The sequence below is a fragment of the Dipodomys merriami genome, unplaced genomic scaffold (assembly GCF_024711535.1).
Source record: "Dipodomys merriami isolate MVZ:Mamm:240054 unplaced genomic scaffold, mDipMer1.0.p SCAF_2, whole genome shotgun sequence".
NCBI lineage: Eukaryota > Metazoa > Chordata > Mammalia > Rodentia > Heteromyidae > Dipodomys > Dipodomys merriami.
The window spans coordinates 115,043,545-115,059,528 of NW_027203381.1; the positions used below are offsets into that span (position 1 = coordinate 115,043,545).

The window sequence follows — 15,984 nt, forward strand, 5'->3', positions numbered from 1 at the left end:
GTATTGGTGTTTGAACTAAGGACCTTAGGCTTGCTTGCTTAGGGTAGTGCTCTGCCACTTAAGCTAGGTCTCTAATCCTGCTTTTTGTGGATTTTTTTCCCTCCAGTACAGTCCTGCAGACTTTTTTGCCCAGATTGAGTCATGATTCTGTAGATATGAGCCTCTTGAGTAGCTAGCATTAGAGGCATACATTAGTGGTACCTGGCTTATTTATAGCCTTCTGAGGCTGGTGTACATAGTGATGTGCACATATTGATGGTTAGATGGCTCCGGGGGCCCCTGAGATGGGTAAGTGTAATTTTTATTGAAAGGAGATATTTAATATAGTAATTACTGCATAATAATGTTTCCATAGCAGCAGGTCACATAGATCCTGATCTTAGAAGTTTATATCATATCATAGCTATTGTTGCATAAGAATATTTTGTAATTTCGTACAAGAAATTTCACATATGCATTTCCTAGAATGTAGCCCCCATGCATCAATAAGTGATGCATGACTACATTGAGTTTACTTGAACTAGATGAATTCTAGGTCACTTTAAAATGCAGTATTGCTATTCATAGCACGTGGAGCTATGTGAACAGTGTGAGAGCATTGGTAGGTAATTTTGCTTCAACATTGCAGTCATTAGCATAGCAGTAAGCATTGTTGTATATAAAAAGGGTCATGTTCTTTAGGAGAAAGGGAAATGTTTCTAGATTGTCCCAAGCACTGCTAGAACTAAAAGAGAATGACATCAGGGACGCCATCAAGGGTTCAGCAAGGAAGTGGAATGTGAAAAAAAGTAGACTTCTGTCACAATGTATATGTTTCCAGATGGTAGTGAAAATTGCAACAAGAACGTTCATGTGAAACTTGTAGGAACAGAAGAGTGGAGAACACTGACCATAGCAGGATAGCAGAAGAGGAACCTTCCACATGTTTCATCAGTTTACTCAGGACTGTAGAACTCATTAGGGAATGAACTATTTATTACTAGACCTATTTCCTACTTCATTCATTGCTTGTGTCTTTCATCTTCAGCCCCCACCACCATGTGCTTTCCAAAATTGTTCCATTGACATATGTGGTCAGTTTGCCTTGGAGGCTATTTCCAAGTGGGTGGAAGAAGCCTGTAAGAAGTATGTACAATTTCTCCTTAGAAAATTCTTATTAAATGGTTCAGAGATTGAGAATAAGATTTCAATGAAAATTTCATTAAAATGAGAATTACACAAAAATTTCATTGAAAATGAAAGTTATAGGAGGATTATTTACTTTCTGTAACTATAGGCTTTTATAGAAGTTGAACATTGTGTTGATTAAACAGAACCTATCACCCCCTTCACCAAACAATTTTACTTTAATAGATTTATGGGTCTCAACAAACAAGGAAATTGGCTTCTTGGCTTGAATAGATTTAGGCGGATGGGTGAGTTTTTTGTAGAATTAGTTCTGAGACCTTTGGTGAGTTTTAGGTAGTAGTAGTGGTAGAAGTCATCTAATGGTCCCCTGTGTGTTCTCTCTGGTGACCATCCTATGAAGAATTCACTGTCTATACTTCAGACTCATGGTTTTACTTGGCATTTTAGGATGAGCAGGTCGAGGCCAAACCAGCTTCTACAATCTTCCACAGTAGTGAAGTAAATAGTAAATAGTGTAAGCTTTGGGGCCTTATGATCTTTATAGCAATTATGTACCTGTCTTTAAGCACAAAGGTGCACGTGTATGAGTTGACTGTTCTAGTAAAATGTTATTTGCAAAGTTAGCCCAGTTGCATGTGGCTCATAGGCCCTGGTTAGCTGGTCCCACCTTATTGTGAGATAAAGAATATGAGATCTACTGGACAACCCTAGTATTCTAGAGATGGCTTTGCTCTTCCCTCAGTCTTTTTTTTTAAACTTGGCACCATTTTTTTTATTAGCTTCTCAGTCATCATCTGGTAATAAAACATTTTTTTTTTTTTTTTTTTGTTGGTCGTGGGGCTTGAACTCTGGGCCTGGGCGCTGTCCCTCAGCTCTTCAGCTCAAAGCGAGCGCTCTACCACTTGAGCTACAGCGCCACTTCCGGTTTTCTGGTGGTTTATTAGAGATAGGAGTCTCACGGTCTCTCCTGCCCGGGCTGGCTTTGAACCACGATCCTCAGATCTCAGCCTCCTGAGTAGCTAGGATTACAGGCGTGAACCACCAGCGCCCGGCCATCTGGTAATAAAACATTTTGAGTAACATTATTAAAAACAGCTCCCCTCCGTCTTTCTTCAAAACCTTTTTTTTTTTTTTTTGGCCAGACCTGAGGTTTGAACTCAGGGCATGGGCACTGTCTTGGAGCTTCTTTTGCTCAAGGCTAGCATTCTCTACCACTTGAGCCACAATGCCACTTTCAGCTTTTGCTGTTTATGTGGTACTGAGGAATCGAACCCAGGGCTTCATGCATGCTAGACAAGCACTCTACCACTAAGCCACATTCCCAGCCTTCTTCAAAACTTTTGAGTAATTTGAATTGACTATTTAAGCAGTCTGAAACTTATTCTTAACATACCAAAGTCAAACAAAATGTTTGATATTTTCCTAAGTTACATTCTTGTTAGGTAGCCCTGCCCCTATTCTGGATAAATGTAAGAAGAAAATCTTTTGTTTGGGTGTGTGTGCGCGTGTGTGCGTGTGTATGCATGTACTGGTTTACTGGGCTTTGAACTCAGTGCCTGTGCTCTTGACTAGCTTTTTCTGCTCATGTTCTACCACTTCAGCCATGTCTCCAGTGCAGCATTTTTGCTGGTTAATTGGAGCTAAGCATCTCATGGACTTTTCTGCTTAGGCTGGTTTCAAACTGTGATTCTTAGTTTTCCTGAATAGGTTCTTCCAAGAGCCACCTGAGTAGATGTGAACCACCACATCTACGAAGAAAGTTTTCTATTATTTCTCAAACTCTTACATCAGGAGAGGGCACCCCCTGTTTCATACTGTAAGCATTTCAATTAGAATTTCAACAAGTCATTGAGATATATTCCTCTTTAATCAAGCAAAACTGAAATTAAAGTTCATGATTTAGGTAATTAATCATTATTGGTTAGTAATCAAAGTTACTTATTTTTTGAAACCTTACTTATTCTTTATTGGGATAGTCTATTTATTCACCGTGTTATAGGTTAATTGATGCGGTGCCGGCTCAAGAAACAGCATCTTTAATGAAATGAAGCATCATCAGGCTGTTCATAATGAGGTTTCTGCAGACATGTGGAGATGTCTTTCTGCAGTTACGAAATGTAACAAGAACTTAGTCTTCATGGGCTTAGAACTGTCTATGTCTGATACTATCATAAGAAGTTACTTAACCATAGCTCCTTTTACTTAGTCTGAATAAGATATTTGACCCTGATTTTATTATTTGCAGGAAAAGCCTATCTTATTAGAGGGTTGGCTAATTAGGTCAATAAATACAACATTTCAGTATTTTTTTTTATGAAAGTAAAATTTTTCTCAGCTTGAGCTGGGAAGGTGGCTCAGTGGTAGAGCGCTTGCCTTGCATGCCTGAGGCCCTGGGTTCGATTCCTCAGTACCACATAAGCATAAAGAAAAAAGCCAGAAGTGGCACTGTGGCTCAAGTGGTAGCGCTAGCCTTGAGCTGAAGAGCTGAGGGACAGCGCCCAGGCCGAGTTCAGGCCCCACGACTGGACCTCCCCCCCAAAATTTTTTTTCTCAGCTTGAAACACATTTAGTACATTTCTGACATTTCAGCAATACTTGTCAGAAAAAATTTTGCAAATATTGTTTGCTTTCCAGAATGAACACTTCAGATTTGTTCTGCATTTGTCTGTCTCTCATTTGACAAGATAAGCCCGGGGAACATTGCTTTCTTCAGTTCTCTCCGCACTTCAGTGCAGTCACTGCTATGCCCCTCCAGCCTTTCCCTCTATGCCTCATGGGCCTCCTCTTTTCTGCAGAGGGCTCTTCTGCTTACCAGAGACCTTATCATGGCATATGTCAGACCCTAATTCCACATCTGTATACCATCTCACTTGTTTCTGATGAAGTATGTAACCCATCTTAGGTCTATGGAAGTCAGGCATTAAATTGTCCTTGTCATCATTGCTTTTTAAAATCCTTTTTAAAAAATGTCTTGATTAGTCTGTTCTTCTTTAACTCCTGTCTTGCTCGTGTGTTTTATGTCCATAAACACTTCTTTTAGACTTGTTTGCCCTCAGCTCCTTCTCTGCCTACACACCTTGGGCAACCTTTAGTTAACTGGTATGAGCCCCATCTTGTTAAATATTGTGCAGCCAGTTATCCTTTGTGGTCCTTTCTCTACATCTAATCTCAACCCTGCATTCTAGGGCTGTCTCTTAGGTTTTCATGACAAAGTTCCTTGTCCTGTTTCCTACATACTTTAAATTTTTGTTTTTTGACTGCTAGTCCTCTTTGTCAACCCATCTCCTTGGGCTTCCTAAAGCTTCCATGCCAGTGACTACAAAGCTTGACACATGTCAACTTAGGGGGGTGTTGGCATCTCAGACTCAGTGTGTTCTAAACCCAGGTCATCCTATGTTGCCTTTAACAAACATGTCCAGATTTCCTTCAGTTCCTGATGGCAGCCACCAGCCAGCCACCATGTTTAGATGCCATGCTTTACCTCATCTTGCCCTCATTGCACTAGCTACATATTTTTAGATTTACTCTGTTAAGTATCTTTTTTTCCAGCATTTACTTTTTGTATAATAGGCACAAAGAAATACCAAAAAGGAAATTCCTAAACATTTAGAGCCTTAAAAAAAATCTCAAGATGGTGGAATTTTATATTGTTTGGTGTTTGCTTTTTGTGATGAGCTTTGGCTTTGGCCTGTTTCCCTGATGTTTCTTGTCCTGGTTGTATCCTCTGTGCCACCCCGCTCTTTCTCGTGCATTCAGACGTGCCTTTGCTCCTTTACCTGGAGCCTGGTTCATTGGTTTGCCAGTTTCCAGTCTTTGTTTTTGGGGGGGCTCCTGCATATAGCAAGCTTTCCTTAATGCTCCCATCTGAATGTCCTTCTTCCTTCCCTGAACCAAGTCCCCGGGCCACACTTGTTTTGTCCTCTGCTTGTCTAATCATGTCTTTGTATGAAGTCCATTATTGGATTGTAAACTTGGTGAGGGTAGAGACTGGGTTTACTTATTCTTACTCCTAGGTTATAATCTCCCAATTTTTTTTTGGGGGGGGAAACAACTTCTTTTCTAACTGATGCTGTGGTTTGATCAAATGGTCATTAAAAATGTCCCACCAATAGGACAGTGTTCGGGAATTGGAATTTTGAGTCATAAGATACAAGACTGTCTGGTTATGACTGACAGCCTGGCTGAGATGCTCTGAAGAAGTCATTCATTAGTTCCTGACTGGCAGGTCCCAGGGTCCACTCTGACCTCTGAATTCTCCAAGGCCTGATTCTCCAGCAGCTTTTTCTTCCTTCTTGTGATTTTATTTAAGTTAGCTGAAACCAGTTTCTATTGCTTTTATCCAATAATAAAAACTTTAAAAATCCCTACCAGTAGTAGTGCTGTTATGATTAGAATTAACTGGACCGAATTACTGTAGTTGTCACATTGATTCTGATGGCTTTCTTTCTTCTCTTTAAAAATGAAAACAAAAAACAGCCAGAGTCTGCTGCGGCTTTGAAACGTACAGTAGAAGCCCTGCTGGACCGAGGAGCCATTGTGAGGAACTTGGAAAACCTGGGTGAGAAAGCACTTCCTTTCAAGATGTCTGCCCATAGTCAGCAGCACAAGAGAGGCGGGTAAGTTTCTTCACGATGTCTGTGCTGGGGGAAAAGTGTCTTCAATGGACTCAGTAAAGAATACTGATCAATTTAGAACTTGTCCTGTTTCTACAGTCACATTCTTCTGATGCTGTGTTGTCCAAGTGCATGCTGACGTAGTGTTGTGTTGCAAATAAGACACAGTTCTAGCTTAGAGCTTGTAATATCCTAGCTGCTTAGAGGCTGAGATATGAGGATATGAAGTCAGGCCAAGCAGAAAAACCTCTTTATTTCCAATTAACCACCATAAAGCTGGAAGTGGTGGTGTGGCTAAGGTGGTATTGCAAAAAAAAAAAAAAAAAGCTAAGAGACAGTACCCAAGCCCTGAGTTCAAGCCCCAGTACTGACACAGAAGAAGGGGAAAAAAAAAGATGCAGTCATGCTAGCCTTTACTTGGATTGTAATCAGAACAAAACAAAAGCAGACCATGTGAGGAGCAACATGTAAACAAGCACTTGCTTGTAAGAAGCTGTTCTCAGCCTCACTCTTTTCTCCTGACATTTCTTTTAACATGTCTGCAAAACACTTCAGTGAACACTGTGTTGTCCATCCACATTTCTCTGCAAAATATGATACAGAATAGCAAAATGTGTTTTTTACTAATGTACATCTCCAGAGCCTAATGCACAAGTGAAACTGCCTACTCCAACTGATGCGTGGTGGACAAAAGCTCCACTCTTCTCTCCAGCATCTGTGTGTGGACCTGGATAGGTCGTTTAGCTTCTGCAGCACTGACCGTAGTCATTGAGACCAAGTGGGGGACTCTCTGTCACTCTGCTCTGGCAACAGAATGCTGCTTTAGTCCTGCGTGCCTTTTGGTGTGCACATGGATGCAGGCTTTCTTGAATTTCTTACTGCTGCTGGGATGTGGCAGCTGACTGCAGACCTCTTGTTATTTCCCTACCTTGTTCTGTGCTACTGTTGAGCTTAAGAACACCTCTAAGAGAGTGCCTGAGGGTTGCTAGGCAACAGGAAATGCACAGTGGCTGGGCTTCTTCCACAATCATGACGACAATGAAGAATGAAGATTGTGTTGGGGAGGGTGTATTCTTTTTTTCTTTCTTAAAAAAAAAAGCCCACAAAAAGGTATGGTTTTAACAGCATTTTTGTCTTTCTTGTTTAAAGGCATATATAAAGTATGATTAGGAATTACTGGCTATTCTTGGTGGGAAGCACTGAACAGAGAAAGGAGTCAGTTTCTTCATCCCAGTTGGCGTCCAGTTGGTTTCCTCTGGCCCCTTGCCTGTGACTAGCATCATGAACTGTTTGTTTCTACCAAGTACCTGGGTGCTGTTGCTGCTGCTCAGCTGAGGATAGCCGAGAACAGACTTGCCTTTGAAGACCACTGTACAAGCTTGCTTTGGCTCAGTCCACTGTGCCATGTGGGGAGCGGGCCAAAGTGATGATCTTCCTTCCTTCCTTCCTTCCTTCCTTCCTTCCTTCCTTCCTTCCTTCCTTCCTTCCTTCCTTCCTTTCTTCCTTCCTTCCTTCCTTCCTTCCTTCCTTCCTTCCTTCCTTCCTTCCTTTCTTTCTTTCTTTCTTTCTTTCTTTCTTTCTTTTTCTTTCTTCAGTCGTGGGGCCTGAACTCTGGGCCTGGGCACTGTCCCTCAGCTCTTCAGCTCAAACTCTACCACTTGAGCCACAGTGCCACTTCCGGCTTTTTCTGCTTATGTGGTGCTGAGGAATCGAACCCAGGGCCTCATGTATACAAGGCAAGCACTCTACCACTGAGCCACCTTCCCAGCTCATGATGTTTCTTTTTATGGGTAGAATAAGTTGGGGTCCTGGAAGAGACCTCCTAGAACTGTAAGCAACAGAAACTGGTCTTGCTCAGGTGCCTAAGCCTCACCAATGGCTATGGCAAGCAGCTCATTGCCACTTAACATTTTATGTCAGACTTCTAGCAGCCAGGGACAATGTTCTTCTCGTGTGTTTCCTTTATATATTGTGTACCAACAGAAGGGGGCTGCCCCCTGCAGTTGAAGGTTCAGGTTTTACATTTTTATTGTCTGATGTTCATTTGTTTAAGGTACAGTTTTTTTCCCCCTTAGAATGTAGTCTCTGAGACACTGGTTTACAGAGGTATTCCAAGAGAAACAAACAAACAAAAAAATAGCAATACCAGTGTGTTGTCAGTCAGGTGGGGGAGCCTTGCTGATGCTAAGCCCTCCAAGAGGTTCATGGTGGCATCAGACCCTTCACTGGCTTTAGTTGATCATGTTGCTTTTTATTTTGGGAATGCCTATGGATATTCTCCACAGTGTTTTTTGGTAAATGAGCACATAGGGAGGGCTCGTGTATCGGGAGTTGCCTGAATGAAGATTTGGAATTGTGTGAATACATCCAGTGTTTGCCTTGAGGTGCTTGAGGCTGGCGGGCAGTCTCTTGTTTTCAGCTAGTTCCTCCAGAGTCAGTAATACCATTTCTGTTTATAACAGCATTTTCTTTATTTGGCAGATTTTTCGTAAGCACTATGTATAACTAAGCTCTGTGTGTGTGTGTGTGTGTGTGTGTGTGTGTGTGTGTGTGTGTGTGTGTGTGTGTGTGTGTGTGTGTGTGTGTGTGTGTGTGTGTGTGTGTGTGTGTGTGTGTGTGTGTGTGTGTGTGTGTGTGTGTGTGTGTGTTATTTGGCAGATTTTTCGTAAGCACTATGTATAACTAAGCTGTGTGTGTGTGTGTGTGTGTGTGTGTGTGTGTGTGTGTTGCAAATATATCGATAATTGGATAATATTGCCAGGATATGCTGGGTGCCAGGAAGGTATACTTTTTAAAAATGGTTAAGAAGAAACACAGTGGACTTGTCACATATTGAACATACCCGACCCATGGCACCAGGAAGAAGGTATGTGGTGACAGTCCCTGTGCAGCAGGAGTGGTGTCAGGTGCAGGGCTGACCACCAGGCTATCTGCCACGCTTCTCAGCAGGCTGGATTCCTGATGCTGTTCTCCCATCTCACCTCTTCCCATGTCGATCCCTGGCTATGCCCAAGCCTAGTAGGTTGAGAAAAGTGGGTGGAAAAGTGCTTAAGTAAAGAGGTGCTGCCGCTTCAGTGATGGCTGGGAAGTCTTCCTGGAGGAAGAGGGTGTACTTTGGCAGTACAACCTGCTTGACATATTTAATATATGAGGTCCATTACCAGGTTACACCAAAAATAAAAATGTAGTCATTCCAGATGTTAGTTTGGTTAGTCCCCTGTTTAGTAACAGATTCTGTTCCAGAAATTTGACTGTGAGAGCATGTTTATAACTGGGAACTTGTTTTCTAATCCACAGAAGTTTACTTAATGCATAATCTCCAGGGGCCAGTAGAATTGGCTAGGCCATGTATGTACAGCTGTGGACCATTTTAAACTTGTTTTTAAAAATACTATTCTGTGTTCCACCTGGCAGCAGAAAGAGGCCTGGGGTTCAGCTACCCTTCACTATGGGGACAGGGTCTCAGTCTCCATAACTAATATTAACACTTATTTTCCTATTTTCCTGAGGGCAATCACACCTCAAGCATTGCCTACCCAAGAAATAGGAACTAGGGAACAGAGAGAGTTGACGCTAGGCCTCCACAGGTTGGTCACCTTGGGTGGCAGTTGGGACTTGGGGTTTCCTGGATCATCTTTCCAGATGGAGACTTGTGGCCATACTGGCCACCCTGTTGTAGTCAGGCAGTGCCTGAATCTGTTGAAGAGTAACCTGGGGTTTGAAGGGCCTGAGAACTACTTTCCCCTCCCTCCTCCTCCCTCCCCCAGCTCTGGGTTTGCTTTAGTCTCTCCCATACTTCTTGAGTGTCTTTTCCTCTGTGCCTTCACAGGCTCAACTTGATGTTCTTAACTTAGGAAAGACAGGTAATGTGGAAAGTTCTTTCTGTCTTCCTGGCTGTCTGAAAGGAGAGTAGGTCATAAAAATAGGCAGGAGGTAACAGTGGGAGTAGGTGCTCCTTTAGACCTCTGCTAAAAGGAAGCAGGCCTCTTATTGAATCCTACTGAATCCTAGCCTCAGTCTTTCTAGCACTCTGGGCCTGCACACTCTTGGAGACTCTTTCCTCTAGGTAGGGCTGGGTGGAGAGTACTAGAAACACAGATCTGTCACCACTTGGTGTGGGCCTGGCCCCTTGTACACTGATGCCTCAGGTGGCTTCTGTTGGGTTGGTAGGTGGGGCTAGTGTGGACGTCTGTAAGAACTCTGAGGACTCGCCCTTCTCTGTTTTTGTCTGCTTTAAAGTTTGGATATAGATGCTTATAACAAAGTGCTGCTGGCCTACATACAAGATACCTTCTATTTACGGGTAAGCAGAAGGATAAAAATAACTGGCTCTATGGTGAATCAGTGGAATTTTACTGACTTGCTCCCCAAATGCGTGTGCAGCTTACTCCAAGAGCACTGGCACGGTCTCCAGAGGAGATTGATTCTCCTCTGTAGTTTTCCCATCAGCTAACATTCCCATGTTCTCATGCTTCCCTGCCAGCATTAAGTCAGGGACAGCGTCCTGACCCCATTCTTGTTGTGAAGGTGCCCTACGGCCTGTTTCAAGGCAGGGCTGCTGTGTCCTTGGAGGTTTCTTTTAAGTGGCAGTGCTCCAAGGTTTGTAAGGATTCTCCCTCAGGATTATTGGTTTTTAAAATGTATGAGATGCACAGCTATAAAAAAGAAATGGGCCTTTTTTGTGCAGAGGTACCTGGGTTTTAAGGTAAATAATTCACTGCCTGTGTGACGCTTGAATCCAGAAACATTTAACCAAGACAATCTAGGAACTGGCATCCAAACAGATCTGTTTCCTATCTTCAAGAAGGTTCCAAGATGCTTCAGGGCTGCAGAGCCCTCCCACCTACTCCCCCACCCACTGGGAGCCACTGAGCGCTTCAGTGGAAATTTCCACTTATCTGCCAGGGGCAAGGGGAGGGAGGGTGAGAGGGAGACACAGACAAAGACTATAACTCCAATTCAAGCAAGCTCATTTTGTGTAAGACTTGTAAATACAGGGCTTAGGCAAAAGTAGAATTAAAAAAATACAGCCTTTACGTATAAGCCTTTATACTACAAACAAAACACATTTTCTCCCCCAGCATCTAGGGGAATGGGGCTGGGGCTGCCAGCCACAGGCAGCTACGTAGCCTTCTACAAGTCAGGTGGTGACTTGATGTATTAAGTGTCTCGGACCAACGCATGGAAAGCATAGAATGGACACTGCGAGCTGCTGATAGCCCTCTGAGCACGTTACTGTGGATGGAATCTCCGTGGCTCATTGTTTTCCAGTGTGGGCTTAGTCTCCCAGGAAACCATTAATATGGGTCTTTTCTGATCTTTGGAGTTTGGTCTTTGTAGCAGAGTGTGTTAAGAGTGCCTTAAGAGATTAGAAGGAAGGTGAATTGTCACCTGAAAGACTATTTGGATGAGTTCTACCTGAGAAGCAGTCACCATTTTCCAGTTTTTCAGCACTGCATCTCCAGTGAGATATGCATTGTACACTGGAACTGTTAGGGTTTGCCTCTCCTTGCCTGATTATCTCTCTACTCCTCACTACCACTCTGCAGAGTTGGTGTCCATACACGAGAGATACTTTTCAACAGAGAAGAGGTATGCTTGTGCAAAGCTTGATAGCCTTGTAGATGAAGAGATTGTAATGGAAACACTGCCTGGTCTATGTTCAAGATGAGAGTAATCCCACCCAGGGGTGGGCAGAACTGTTTTCCTTGTGCCTTGCTTGAAGGTGCTAGGAATGTGTGAAGTAATTAAATGTTGGATTATCACACTCATTTTCCAAAATGATCTGTTCCCTCATTTGCTGGTTTTAACATTGATTATAGACTAAAAGTTGAAAATGGAAAACTAGATAATTTTACTACTTCGTTAATATTTTCGTATTAGAGTGTCCACTTTGATGCATGCGTAGGCAATTCCAGAGTAGCCATGGTTCTAAACTGTTCTTTCTGAAGAGTATAGCAAGCAAGGGTGGAGGGAGAAAGTGGTCCACATATATTAGGACTTCTGGAGTTGTGTTTTGATTCTAGAGTGGCAAAGGCAAACACTGATGCCCCATTGTGGCCCAGGAGTCCTCTCATTCTTTCCCTCCTCCAGAGCATGATGAAGGCAGGGCATAGAGCTCCCTGACTCCCTTAGTTAGGAAAGCTGAGAGCCTCTTTTGGCCTCCTACCCTTAAAGCTGGCTTGTTTGAATTCCAGACATGGCAGCCTCCATTAGGATGGTTCAATCCTCATGCTGCCAGGGGAGTTCCAAGGTCCTTTTTTTTTTAATCTTCCATTTTTATAGGTCTGTTATAGACGAAGGGGATCCTTACAGGCCTCAGGAGCTGCCAACTTATATCTGTAAAAGCCTGTTTTGTTCTTCAGATCATCACTAGTTAGCAAAGCCCAGTAACCTGTAGCTGGATGTCCGTGGTGACCGTGACATTGCCACAGTCTCTGGCCTTGGTGGGCATCTTGTTGAAGTTGAGGAAGCCTGAGTTGCTGCTGGCACAACAGCCCCTGCAGAAACTCTCTTCTGTTGGATTTAACCTATACAGGAGGATGAAGACATGGGCACCTCATTGCTGCAGCTCCTGAGGCTGGCTCAGGGCAGATGTTTATTACCCAATCAAGTTACCCAAACAGCCATGAAAAAAAAATGCTGTAAGCAACCAGGAAGGAGGCTGATTCTTCCCTGGGTAGAAAAGCAATAATCAACTATTTACGTGTGTGTGTGTGTGTGTGTGTGTGTGTGTGTGTGTGTGTGTGTGTGTGTGTGTGTGTGTGTGTGTGTGTGTGTGTGTGTGTGTGTGTGTGTGTGTGTGTGTGTGTGTGTGTGTGTGTGTGTCAGCTTAGCAACCAGGAAGGAGGCTGATTCTTCCCTGGGTAGAAAAGCAATAATCAACTATTTACGTACGTACGTGGGTGTGGGTGTGGGTGTGGGTGTGGGTGTGTGTGTGGCAGCTTAGTTCCCTGGGAGGAAAACTGCCTTGGAGATATCTATCTATCTATACACACACACACACACACACACACACACATAACCAAGAAGTGAGTGTAGGAAGATCTCCCCATCTCTGGGCCACTTCCCTCCTCCTCTGCTTGGTGGTTATTTCCTTTTCGTAGAAATACCCATGGGTGTAAGAAAGAGTCCTGGGAATGGAAGCAGTCTCTGCCCACATCAGCCCCAGGCACCGATCAGAGGGCGATAAGCATGAAGTGACTGTTCCAAGCTGTGGTTGTGAGCACAAGCCCATTTGCCTTGTGGCCAGAGTGCTCCTGTTGGATTGGGTTGCTAAAGACTAAAGAAGCCGTGTTGTGACTGGTGGGAAGGAGGTAAGAGGGCAAAGGTGGCGGGGGGGGGGGGGGGGAAGGTTGAGGGATAATGGGGAGTCTTTGGCTAGGACTTCCTTTACCAACCTCCAGAGTGGCACTGCTTGGTGGCTAGAGACATGGAGCTGGAGTCTGGAGCTCTTACTCTGTGACCTGGGGTTGAGCTGTTCCCTATCTGGGCTTTGGTTTCCTCATGTGAAGGGTGTTGAGCTGTGTTGTCCTTAAGGTATTCTCCAGCTGTCAGTGGCTTTGTGGAAAAGCCTGATTGGTTGGAGTCCTGGCTATAGCTCCTTAATTGATTGAACTCAAAGTGAATTATGGAACCTTTCTGAGTCTTTTCTTCCTAACAACACTGGACTGTGAAATCCTGAGGGGACAGAGTGTAGGATACCCTACTCTAGGAAACTCCCACAGGAGTAAACCTCACAGGGAGAGGGCTACTGGTCCCAAACCAACTTCCCCTTCTGCCATTTCCTTTACTGACCTAGAATGGGTTTTCCACTGCCTAAGAGATGTGTGTCACTTTGAAAGTTGAGAGAGTGCTGTGTAAGGCATTAATAGAAAGTTCTGAAGTAGAAGGTTTCTGCTATATCTGGCCTCCAGCTTCCATCCTCGGGCATTCCTTTTGCTTATCACAAGCTGTGGAATTGTGTTTCTCAGCGTTATTTGGTGAATGCTGATGTATAGTGAACCCTGATCAGGAAGACTGGGAGGAGGGTTGTACTTCTTGTTGGCTGCTATGAACATGTTCTTGTGAGCATGTTTAGACTTGTAGGCTACTCCACAAAAGTGTCTCTTTAGCCTGTGATGCAGGCAAATGGGTGATAGGAGAAAGCAGTACGTTCCCACAACAATTACTGTCAGTAAAACCAAGACAGCAGAACTGGTATTAGAATTGTTCAGCACTTATGGGCTGGGAATGTGGCTTAGTGGTAGGGTGCTTGCCTAGCATGCATGAATCCCAGGGTTCAGTTCCTCAGTGTTCAATTCCTCAGTACCACATAAACAGAAAAAGCTGGAAGTGGTGCAGTGGCTCAAGTGGTATTGTGCTAGCCTTGAGCAAAAGAAGCTCAGGGCCAATGCCCAGGCCCTGAGTTCAAGCCCAAGGACTGGCAAAAAAGAAAAAAGAAAAATAATTGTTTAGCACTGCTGGTAAGGAAGGGCAGGCTCACGCAGGAGATGGCAGATGTCTGTGAATTTGCTAGGGGAGGGATATGCCAGTCTGACAGAGGTATTTTCTGAGCAGTTCCTGCCATACTACACCTGTGTTCATTACTACCTTAAGCTATCATCCCAGGGTTATGTGGCCTAAGGCAAAAGAGAATAAAAGGCAAAGAAAGACAGAAGGAACTTCCCTAGAGAGACTATAGGAAAAGATCTGCTTTACTTAAGTATGGTGGGATTGCATGCAGGCAGCGAAGCCAGAACTTACACATGGTAGTGGAAGGATGTTTTCATGAATCCCAGGCAGAAGAAGGAATGAATGAAAAGGAAGAAACACTATCTCTTCAAATCTTATGTCCATCACTTAAAATTAGAGATTTATTTTTATTTTCAATTAAGATTTGAGAAGTCTTTATATTGTAGATTCAGATATTTTATCAGATGTTAAATCTTGTCTGAGGCTTTTTTTTTGGGAGAATAGTTTTTAATATTGATAGAAGTATTACGTAGTTGTATAATTTATTTTTCAGTCTTTTGCAGTACTGGGGTTGGGAACTCATGGTCTTTCTCTTGCTTAGCTTGCTTGGTTGGGTAGTGCTTGACTACTTGAATCACACCTTCAGCCCTGCTTTTAGCTGATCATTTTGGAGATGAAATTGCATGGATTTCTTTGCTGCATTTTGCTTAAGTCTTAAAATCAGATGATGTTAGTCCTTTAGCATGATTCTTTATTGATGAACTTCTAGATGAACTTGAGAATCGGTTTGTTAGGATTTTGACTGAGGTTCTCTTGAATCTCTAGAATAACTTGGGGAGCATTGACCTTTAAATAATTCTGAGAATTCCTACCTGTTGTCAACCTAAATAACAATCAGAGATTCTCAAAAGTAATGCTAACTTAGATAGCTTTGCCTAGGGAGTATGTGTGCCATAGTGAATGTATACAGTATAAGCATATTGGGGGGAGTTTATAAAGGCAGAAGGGGAGAAACTTGCATGAGCTGGTTAGACATAATGTTGAATCATGCAGCTGGATGCCTTTTAATTGCCTTTTCTTCCATTATTGCACTGGCAAGAACCTCCAGTGCAGTGCTGAGCAGAAGAGGAGACAGTGGACATCCTTGTTTCTTCCCAATCTTAGGGAAAATCACTCAGACTTGATGAGTTGGTGAAGTAAGTATTTGTGGTGGGATCTTGGGAGATGCCCTTCATAGAAATGAGGAAGTTCCCCTGTATTCTTTGTTACTTGAGAATTTCTGTTAGGAACGGCTATGAGAATTTCTTAGCTGCTTTTATTTACATTTACTGAAATTACCAAAGATTTCTTCTTTTGTTAGTATGATGAAGTATATTGGAACCCCTTCCCCTCCCTAAAGGTCAAACCAATCTTGCATTCTTAGAATAAACCCTACTTGGACATCTATATTATTACATATATATGCATATAATATATATATATATACACATATACCCACACATACATGGATATATATATACACATACAATAATCAGTTTGCTAAGAATTTTGTTTAGAAATTTTCATCCTTGTTTATGAAGAATAATGGTGCGTACTTTTTCTGAAATGTCTTTATTTTGGCATAGTGTAGCACTAGACTCAGAAAACAGGTTGAAGTGTGTTTTTCTGTGTGTTAAAATTAGTCTTTTTCTTAATTTTATATAATTTACCAATGGTTTCTTCGTTGTAGTGTTTTAGTGGCATCTCATTATTTTGATGTGTTATGTTTTCATTTTCATTTGACTTAAAT

General features: G+C 42.8%; 1 protein-coding gene across 2 annotated transcripts in view; it reads left to right on the top strand.

The window, feature by feature from the left end:
• The window catches only part of LOC138832502 (sodium/myo-inositol cotransporter), a 58,330-nt gene that overhangs the window by 39,387 nt on the left and 2,959 nt on the right, over positions 1 to 15,984 (top strand). The window contains exons 3-4 of one of the 2 annotated variants that reach the window (XM_070030619.1): positions 5,605 to 5,744; positions 15,295 to 15,391. In XM_070030619.1, the coding sequence (XP_069886720.1) occupies positions 5,605 to 5,744; positions 15,295 to 15,379 (225 nt within the window). In that variant the 3' untranslated portion in view covers positions 15,380 to 15,391. The remainder of the gene's footprint in view (positions 1 to 5,604; positions 5,745 to 15,294; positions 15,392 to 15,984) is intronic. The other variant, XM_070030618.1, reaches the window with a different exon arrangement.